Raw genomic sequence first — 10,645 nt, forward strand, 5'->3', positions numbered from 1 at the left:
TGTGCGATGGCAGTTAGAGTGCAGCTGTGTGCTTCACGTTAGCTGTTGTTAGACGTAGCCTCAGTGTGGGGTGAAATGTGGTTCTTACGTCCAGAGCCGGTGTGGACAGCAGGACGTGGGTGGACTGTGTGACGTCAGCGGCGTGGAGGCTGTTGTGGTAGGCCACGTTGGCATGGTAGTGGTCCTCCAGGGTCATAACGTAGGTCACGAAGGTGTCGACAGGGATTCGAAACGTCTTCAACAGATCCCTCTCCTACAGGGAAGGAAAACACAGTGGCACGCAAACACTCAGGATCCTATACACGTACAGTATATGAACAGCAAAGTCTACATTAAGTCTACATGACCACTCTTACCGAAAACCTAATGGATAAAACCACTGCTTTTCACCCACCTGGAAGATGGCGAACATGATGCAGCTGAGAGGCCTATTATTGGAGAACTCAGCCAGACGAAAGATATTAAGGCCCCACTTATTCAAGTCATCCAGCTCCTGGTCAACAGACATCAGAATCAGAAACAGAATCACCTTTCTTTGCCAAGTAAATGTACACATACCCAGAATTAGACTTGACATATGACCCCATTTAATCCCTTCAGAGACCAATAAAGATCAATAAATCAAACCAACTCATTTTTGTCCACTAATGGAGATAGATGTTTTTGGGCCATATCTCTGAGGCCATACCTGCCACTGTGTTAAGTCCTGTTGTACCTTTGAGAGGACATTCTGGTGTATTCAATGATATCATGTGGGGGGTGTGACTTTGTACTTTCTCATCCTGTTTTTTAAAAAGAAGTACTTTTTGTAAATGGGTAATCATCATTTTTGTGAGTTTGATATTCAAATTGTTTCCAGTAAGTAAATACAGTACATGACCAAAAGTATGTGGACACCTGCTCTTGTCGAACGTCTCATTCCAAAATCATGTGCATTAATATGGAGTTGGTCCCTCCTTTGCTGCTATAACAGCTTCCACTCTTCTGGGGGAAGGCTTTTCACTAGCTGTTGGAACATTGCTGTGGGGACTTGCTTCCATTCAGCCACAAGAGCATTATTGAGGTCGGGCACTGATGTTGGGCGATTACACCTGGCTCGCAGTCGGAGTTCTAATTCATCCCAAAGGTGTTCAATGGGGTTGAGGCCATGGCTCTGTGCAGGCCGGTCAAGTTCTTCCATAGCGATATCAACAAATGATTTCTGTATGGACCTCGCTTTGTGCACGGAGGCATTGTCATGCTGAAACAGGAAAGGGCCTTCCCCAAACCTTTGTTGGAAGCACAGAATCATTGAAAGCACAGAATCGTCTTGAATGTCATTGTATGCTGTAGTGTTTAGATTTCCTTTCACTGGAACTAAGGGGCCTAGCCTGAACCAAGAAAAACAGCTCCAGACCATCATTCCTCCTCCACCAAACGTTATAGTTGGCACTATGCATTGGGGCAGTTAGCGTTCTCCTGACAGCCATCAAACCTAGATTTGTCCATCAGACAACGAAGAGTAAATCTCGCCAATGGTGGCGCGCTTTACACCATTCCAGCCGACGCTTGGCATTGTGCATGGTGATCTTAGGCTTGTGTGCATCCGCTCAGCCATGGAAACCCATTTCATTAAGCTCCAGACTAACAGTTATTGTGCTGACGTTGCTTCCAGAGGAAGTTTGGAACTCAGTAGTGTGTTGCAACCGAGGACAGACCATTTTTTACACGCTACGTGCTTCAGTACTCAGCAGTCTCGTTCTTTGAGCTTGTGTGGCCTACCACTTTGTGGTTGAGCGTTTCCATTTCACAATAACAGCACTTACAGTTAACCAGGGCAGCTCTAGCAGGGCAGAAATTTGACAAACTGACTTGTTGGAAAGGTGGCATCCTATGACGGTGCCACGTTGAAAGTCACTGAGCTCTTCAGTAAGGCCATTCTACTGACAATGTTTGTCTATGGAGATTACATGGCTGTGTGCTCGATTTTATACACCTGTCAGCAACGGGTGTGGCTGAAATAGCCAAATCCACTAATTTGAAGAAGTGTCCACATATTTTTGTATATATAGTGTACCTGTGGAATAGTTTGGTGAGTTTTCAGAGCAGTGTAATATATGTTTTCTTACATTAAACAAGAGCTAAATAAGAGATTGTGTATAAATATCCTGTATTTTTCACTTACTGTACACATATTTACTGTAATGTAAAAATGTACAAATGTAATATTCACCTCATCATAACATCCACTACAGTGCATATACAATAAAATAAAATAATAAAATAAATGTTGTAAAATGTTTATTTCACTCCTAAAAAAGTCATAATTCATAAAGCTTTTTTTCGCTGGGTCTCAGCAGGATATGCCATTTTAAATCATCTTCGAAGTGACTGAGTGTTCATGTGTGACTATGTGTAAGGGTCCACAGATCCCAGATCCAGTATAGGTATACCGTACCCTGGCCAGTGCATCCTCCTGTTCCGTCTTGACTCCGAAGCGTGGCATGGTGGTGTTGATGGACAGGCTGGAGCTGTGCGTCAGCTTCTTCACACCACTGATATGACACATGGGCTTGTCCCGGTCCCGCTCCCGCAGGGTCGGAGACGGGATCTCTACCTCATTCTGCTTATCTGGAGGAGACACGGAGGTCAGAGGTTAATTAGAATACTTTCGAATGCTTGATTTATAAGCATGCATTTATAACTTATTATTATAAAGGCTATAGTGTGCTACATCTCTATAGTATGCATCATTAGAGGGCTCACTTGTAAAGAGACCCCGGTCTAAATGACTGCCTGCACTGTAAACCCCAAGGCCTTTTTAACTCAAATACTTTGAGTAAGTGGAACTCAAAGTCATTATTACATCAAATGTTTATGTGGTACTGATTCAAAACGAAATCACATTAACTCAATTTTCTAAGGTTATGACAACAAATTAACTTTTTCCCCCAAGCATGCTCTACTGCAGGTTGATTTTTGGGAATTGTATTTAATATCTGTGTTTTTGCATGTACATTGAGTGATTGATTCATCTTAGGTAAAACACAGTTAAATAACATACATTTTTCTAAACTAATCCAATAAATTAATTTGATTTTTTTCACCCGTCACAGAAATGGTTGTTCCAATTGAAATGGCTGAGGTAGTCTCCTCCCACTGTTCCTAACCCTGGCAGTCATGATGAATGCAGGTTGTGAGTGAATACACAGTTCTACTGTTGGATAGCCTAACTCTGGCTGGATTCCAATAGGAATTACACATCACTTTGCAAGCCAGCCTAAAGTGACTTGCAGAAGTCTGGTATATTTCCCAGGTTTTCCAGAAATCTGTGTTGGAAGATTGCTGGAAATCCTTCAACCTAGATTGTTTTGAAATCATGAGTTTCAGTGGCCTGAAACCATGAGTTGCAGGCCACTGTATTAGAGTACATCTAGGCCTCAAAATAAGGCCTTATGAGATATGTAATGTTTAATTATAATGATAATATTCAACTAGGAATTCACTTGGGGAAGGCCATAGGACATCTGTGTTTCTGTTCCGAACAAATACAGTCATGTGTGACGATTCCACAATTCACTCAAAAAGGCAAGGCGCAAGGGGAAATTATATTGGAGGCGTGGCTTAAAGTGGGCGTTACTCTGATACAACTCAAATCAGGACCCCCCTGCAAGCTCACAGTAACTCTATCAGTTTGATGAATAACTACTAAATCACTTTAAGTAACTGTACTCAGATATATTAATTTCAACGCGTTTCCTCAAACGTTTCGAGTAATGACAGCACATTGGGGTTAACAGTGTGGATAAAGGTTAAATATGAAATAAATGCCTTATACTGGGTCAGTATTAACTCAAATATAACCCTCTTTCTAAATGTCAGCCGTATAGTGCACTACTTTTGACCAGAGCCACATCCATAGGGCTCTGGTCAGTTTCCTAGTGGATAGAGGACTGAGGTGTATAAGGGATAGAGGACAGACAGAGACCCAGTCAGGAATGCAGGTGAAAGGGGAGGTGTGTGACTCACCCAGGAAGGTAGTGGAGATGTATTCAGACACCTGGTTCCCTGAACGACTCATCTCGGACAGGTGAGATAGCTCCCGGTTCAACATCCTCTTAAACTGGGGGAGCAAAAGGAGAGAGAGATGGAGAGAGGAAGAAAGAGGTGGAGAGAGGCAGAGCATTATATTATTACCAAGAACAGGAGAAGACAGAAGTTAGAGGTATTGCTTGAATAGTGTCGCTGACATACTGTTCAAACTGGATTTCATACCATGCCAAAAATAGCACATCGTACTCCATAAGAAAGGAAATCTGTACAAATCCCTTTTTAGCAAAATATATCTAACACGTTGTTTTGAAAAACAAAACAATGGGCAGCAGGTAGCCTGGTGGTTAGAGCAAAGATATTTATAACTAACCCAAGATAGTTCATCTGTGTCATTTTCAAAGGGAGCAGATGAAGCATAGTGTGCAGAACAAGCAAGGAGGTTGGCAGAGCCAAGCATGAGCTAACAACATCCCATCGGCCCGTTCTAGCATGTGCTTGTGCAATAACTCAATTCGCCATGGCATTCATTGTAAACATCATTTCAAAAAAAACTTTGTCAAAGGATCATGTCTACAAACGTAGTGCCCTCTGTTCGAAACACATGGTAGTTTTGGGAACAGAAAACTGTAGTGAGATCAGGCTTTGGTGAGATTGGACTTCGATAAGAAAATCTGCATAATATCGGCCCAGTTCCAACTCGTGCCATACTCTCCCATACTGCCGGCCGCCGAGCTTCCTCTCCTCACCATATATTGGTGGGGAGTGGAAATTCCAACCAGAGGCTTCAGATTTATACATCTGGTGAAACATCGGTCTCTATCTGTGGTTAGAGCATTGGGACAGTAACCAGAAGCTATCTAGTTTGTATCCCCGAGCCGACAAGTTAAGAAATCGATCGTTGTACCCTTGAGCAAGGCACTTAACCCTAAATGCTTCCTGGGTGTCTCAGGGGAGTTGGGATATACAAAAACACACATTTCCAATTCACACATGCTCTTTCAAGTTTTTTTCCCAATCACTGTGGCACATTGTTTCAGGTATAAGTTGTTTATTTTCAAAACGCTAAGTACAACCCTCTAACCTGATAACACTTGTAATGCCCCCTATCTTGTGTTCAGAACCTTTCATTGTGCATTCATTGGAGTTGAACACATCTTTCACCCTTGAGTCACTCATGCAAAATCTGTTTTTCCGTGAAATACCATGAGAACATTTAGTTTAGTCATCAATACATCAGGCTCACCATTAAGTCATTTTAACTACCATTTTTAACTAACTAACTAACTAACTAAGATACTTTCTTTTTGAAGTGCTTTTTGAATTGCTGAAGAAAAATAATAGTAATTGTATTGTTAACAAATCATATCAAAAGTACAGTGAATATTGCATTTTGAAAAGCAGATACTCAGATTGAATACGCTTCCAATTTGAAGGAGTGATTTGGTGCAGTGAACAAGTGACTGTGAATTTGTTTGTTGTACTACTCAGTCAATTGAAAATGTACTTAGAGGTTAGATTTTTGTGCTTAGACTGCTGAAAATGTACCACATACTTGTGAAAATTGCACCAACGTGATTGACAAAAACTGTAATACGCACTTGAGTATGTGTGAAACAGAACAAATTATTATTGTTAATATGAACCACTATACCTCATTCAGGATACAGGTCATACCACTAAACAAAGACTAATACTGTACATCGGCTCTAAACTCAATCAAAAATGTCAACAATGTAGCAAATTATGAATTGTGTTTGATCCTGATGTATCACACATCTACTGTAAAATAGTGAAATAGAATTCCTAAAGAACACACGGCTTTACTACACAACATTCATACGGTACGATATGACCTTGTCAACAGGCAACCACTGCAGGAGCCTGACAAAGCAACAGCATGTTGGAGCAATGGTGGAAGAGCTGCCCTTTTTATACATCATGTTCTGTGTCTTTTGGTGATGATGTCACACAACCTGCCTGGAATGCAGGTGAGAAAAAGACACAACGCATGAATAGGACACATATGTTCCATATGGCTAAACAGAAAATGTAATGTTGCATAGACTTCCTGTCGCGATATCTCAACCAAACATGAGCGGATCTTGAAGACTGGTAGTGGAATGTGTTTGGTTACTAACAGAGGCAGTCACGTGCAAGCAGGCGCAGTGCGATTCGGACAAGTCCCCTCAGTCTGTGTCCCACTGACTGATCCTTCACACATAATAATCTCCATGGCAACCATAGAGGTTGCCCTAGCAACTGCCTCCTCACAGTCAGTCCTGCAGCATGATGGGAGCGAGGGAGGGAGGCGGCTGCTGCTTGGGTGACAATCTCAGAGACTAGGCAGGTGTCTCTGACCTTTCTCAAGGTCAATCCTCTCCTCTACATTCCTTTCCTCTCCTCTCATCTGCTCTTCTGTCCTCTCCCTTGTTCTCTCCTCTCCCTTGTTCTCCTCTCTTCTTCCCTCCACTCTTCTCTGCTTCTCCTTATTTCTCTACTCCTCTTCTCTGCTCTACTCCCCTTTCCTCTCTATTTCCTTCTCTCTCTTACTTTCCTTCTCTCTCTTACTACCTTCCCTCCCACTCTCTCAACCTTCCCTCTCACTCTCTCAACCTTCCCTCTACTCACTCCATCATTCCTTCCTACTTCTATTTTAATTACTCTCTCTATCTCATCCCTTATTCCAGTCCAACCAGGTATTAGTGACAGTTCGACACGACTGTTAGAACAGTTAGAACAGTCAGGTGTTAGAACAGTCAGGTCTCTTTCCCTCCGTCAGAAGCCACTACAACAGTCAGATAGATAGATAGATAGATAGATAGATAGATAGATAGATAGATAGATAGATAGATAGATAGATAGATAGATAGATAGATAGATAGATAGATAGATAGATAGATCATGATAATGCACCAGGTAGGTACTGTAGACTAGTTAGCCAGTCAAGCCCAGTGACACAGTTATGCTGCAGGATCAATCTCTCTCCATCTCTCTCTCCATCTCTTTACTATATTGAGTCATAATCTGCCAACCAACACAACCCCAGTGCCAGGACACACAGACAGACACCACACCACGCTACCGTGCTTCCTCATATGGCCCCCTGACTGATGGAACACAAGATGCCGGGATGAAGCTGTGAGAGACGCAAAGGGGCTTCATCAACCCTCTGATAACTGACTAACATATGGACACCCAGGGAAATGTGACATGTATTGTAACAGGCAGGCTCTACCTGCACTTCCTGTTTTTCACATTACAATAGCAGCTTACAGTAATGCTCTTTGATGACAGCATGCTGAATCAGCTTTCACAACCAACAATCCATTCAATTTCACTTTGTTTATCAAAGTACTGTATATATATATTTTTGCTAATGGTAATGGTAAGGCTGTTGTTGGACTCTATCTTGTATCAAAACAAGAGTTGTCATATTGCAGCAGATTGCTAAAAACACTGTATGCTTAGAGATGGGGGGAGTGGATACAGCTAGCACATTTGGTTCCTGACTGGTAGTAAGTACTTTTTTTGTTTTTTACTTTCTGAGAACAGAAGTGAAAATGTTGCCTGTTCTGGGAATGTAAATGTTTAGGTTGCAAGGAGGTTCTGAGAAGGTTTTACTATGGTTCCCTGAAAGTTTTCCTGGGCGTTTTCATTCATCTTCTGAGAACAGAAATGATAGGTTATTTGAAGGTAATTGAATAACGTTCTGAGAACATGTTTCACTAAGACTTTTAATTACACTGCTTAGTTTTGAGTGTTTTTAACTGTTTAGAAACCGTTCAAAATTGCACACACATTTATTTTGTTATTGTGGCACGGTGTCTGTGAAATTCTAGCCTATGATCTTACACTATGTATACAAAAGTATGTGGACACCCCTTCAAATGAGTGAATTCGGCTATTTCAGCCACATCCGTTGCTGACAGGTATATAAAATCGAGCACACAGCCATGCAATCTCCAAAGACAAACATTGACAGTAGAATGGCCTTGCTGAAGAGCTCAGTGACTTTCTATGTGACACCAGAGCTACCCTGGTCAACTACAAGTGCTGTTAAAGTGAAAATGTTGTAAAAGTGAAAATGTTGTAAAAGTGAAAATGCCTAAGAGCAACAACGGCTCAGCTGCAAAATGGTAGGCGACACAAGCTCACAGAACGGGGACTGCCAAGTGTTAAGCGCGTAACTCGTAAATATCATTGGACTCTGGAGCAATGGAAACACGTTCTCTGGAGTGATGGATCACGCTTCATCATCTGGTAGTCCAACGGATTAATCTGCTTTTGGCGGATGCCAGGAGAACGTTACCTGCCCAAATGCAAGGTGCCAACTGTAAAGTTTGGTGGAGGAGGAATAATGGTCTGGGGCTGTTTTTCATGGTTGGGTCTAGGCCCCTTAGTTCCAGTGAAGGGAAATCTTAACGCTACAGCATACAATGACATTCTAGACAATTCTGTGTTTCCAACTTTGTGCAAACTATTTGGGGAAGGCCCTTTCCTGTTTCAGCATGACAATGCCCCCGTGGACAAAGCGAGGTCCATACAGAAATGGTTTGTTGAGATCGACGTGGAACAACTTGACTGGCCTGCACAGAGCCATGACTTCAACCCAATCGAACACCTTTGGGATTAATTGGAACGCCAACTACGAGCCAGGCCTGCCCGGCCTCACTAATGTTCTTGTGGCTGAATGGAAGCATGTCCTCACAGCAATGTTCCAACATCTAGTGGAAAGCCTTCCAGTAAGAGTGGAGGCTGTTATAGCAGCACAGAGGGGACCAACTCCATATTAATGCCCATTATTTTGGAATGAGATGTTCAACGAGCAGGTGTCCACATACTTTTGTTCATGTAGTGTATGTTCTTTATCCATTGAATAAGTCTACTGTGCCACCAGGATACTCTATTTTAGTCTATTCAAATAGACCCCATTTCAAAGGAAACAAGCACTCATTAGGATCAGGTGTGGCCAATTACTGGGCGCGGCCAACACACCTGAACACACTTAACAAGAGAGAGGATAGAGAGAGTTTTGTTGACGCTTTGAACGGAATGTATGTATTTTAAATAACATTTGCAGAACATTCTTTGAACGTTACTGATGTTTTCTTGTGTTTTTTATGTTAAGTTTTCTTAATGTTTTGAGAACATGAATTTAAATTTAGCCACGAGGAAACCTGTAGAAAACGTTATGCTGAAGTACAGAAATTCCCACGTTGTTTCTTAACGTACTCTGAACTATTTGAGAATATTCCCCATGTTAAACCAGTTGGAGAACGTTCCTACAACGTTACCAACATTTTTATTCAATCTAACCATGTTTGAACTTTTAGGACATTTTTGTGCTGAGAATGTTCCAAAGCCAAGCAACTGTTCTGCAACATTCCCACAAAGTTGTGGGTAGGTTGTATGCAAAATAACCATAAGACAACCACACTCTCATCAAGCTCTAAGAAACATCCGGTTCTGAGAACGTTAAGTACTAGCTGGGTAAGATGTTGCTGTATGTATATCAGTAAATCACAGACAAGACAATGGTTCACGAGGGCTGAACCTGTGTGTGTGTGTGTGTGTGTGTGTGTGTGTGTGTGTGTGTGTGTGTGTGTGTGTGTGTGTGTGTGTGTGTGTGTGTGTGTGTGTGTGTGTGTGTGTGTGTGTGTGTGTGTGTGTGTGTGTGTGTGTGTGTGTGTGTGTGTGTGTGTGTGTGTGTGTGTGTCGAGGATGGAGATGGACATCTTGTGATAAAGCAGGCTACCTGCTGTAACAATAGGACAATAAAGATTTTCTTAATAGGAATTTCCGTACGATTTTAAGGGAATATTGTCTTTGGTTTGAATGGAGGAAATGAGTCCCTAAGGTGAACAGATTTGAGTTTCTATCTTCAGGTTGAAGTGTACTGCAGCTGAGGTTTAGTGCGCCCAGCACCACAGGCAGCATGACGACACATTACAGGGGGAGTTCAGGGTTAATAAACTCTGAAAACTCAATGCCTTTTCCCCTTCAGTGCCCACATGCATATATAATGCATAGAATCTGAAAACAGATTTGCTGAGGGAAAATATAAACACACAGTCTCTCAACATACATCCTGTTATGCCTGTCATCTTTAGGTCATCTCCTCCCTGTCCCAACTGGTCCCTGCAATCCGCACAGCTAAAACACACACAACTGACATGGTTCTCTTTTCAACATGAAACTTCAACGGCTTAACAAAATCACACCTACTAAGTAGAATGGACAGATAACAGCCTAAATAATGCACAGAACAGCAAGGGTGGAAAAACAGTTAATCAAAACAGCTATACAAGATGGCTGCCTGTCTGTCTGGCCTGGTTCCCTTCCCCTCCCAGCCCTACTAGCCCTACCTGGTCCCACCATCCGATGAGCCAGGGTCTCGAGCAGGTCTCACAGAACAGGTCTACTAGAGGTGTCCTGCGCTCCGCTGCCATCCCAGACCCTTCCAGAACCCCTCCGGCAGCCGCACCTAGGTCCAGCTCCAGGTCTGGCCCTCCTCCCCTCCCCTGCAGCTGGCTGTAGCTGGTGGAAGAGCGGGGCAGCCGGTAGCCGCCTGGCACGGGCGAGGGGCAAGGGGACGGCGAGGCGGGGTCAATGG

General features: G+C 42.7%; 1 protein-coding gene across 3 annotated transcripts in view; it reads right to left on the reverse strand.

Moving 5' to 3' along the window:
• LOC124016139 (cAMP-specific 3',5'-cyclic phosphodiesterase 4C-like) overlaps positions 1-10,645 on the reverse strand; it is a 102,349-nt gene that overhangs the window by 2,945 nt on the left and 88,759 nt on the right. For 2 of the 3 annotated variants that reach the window (XM_046331672.1, XM_046331673.1), the window contains exons 7-10: positions 4,009-4,102; positions 2,438-2,610; positions 395-493; positions 89-253 (exon numbers count right to left, since the gene is read on the reverse strand). In XM_046331672.1, the coding sequence (XP_046187628.1) occupies positions 89-253; positions 395-493; positions 2,438-2,610; positions 4,009-4,102 (531 nt within the window). Of the gene's footprint in view, positions 1-88; positions 254-394; positions 494-2,437; positions 2,611-4,008; positions 4,103-10,397 lie in introns of all 3 variants that reach the window. The other variant, XM_046331674.1, reaches the window with a different exon arrangement.

The sequence above is a fragment of the Oncorhynchus gorbuscha genome, linkage group LG26 (assembly GCF_021184085.1).
Source record: "Oncorhynchus gorbuscha isolate QuinsamMale2020 ecotype Even-year linkage group LG26, OgorEven_v1.0, whole genome shotgun sequence".
Lineage (NCBI taxonomy): Eukaryota > Metazoa > Chordata > Actinopteri > Salmoniformes > Salmonidae > Oncorhynchus > Oncorhynchus gorbuscha.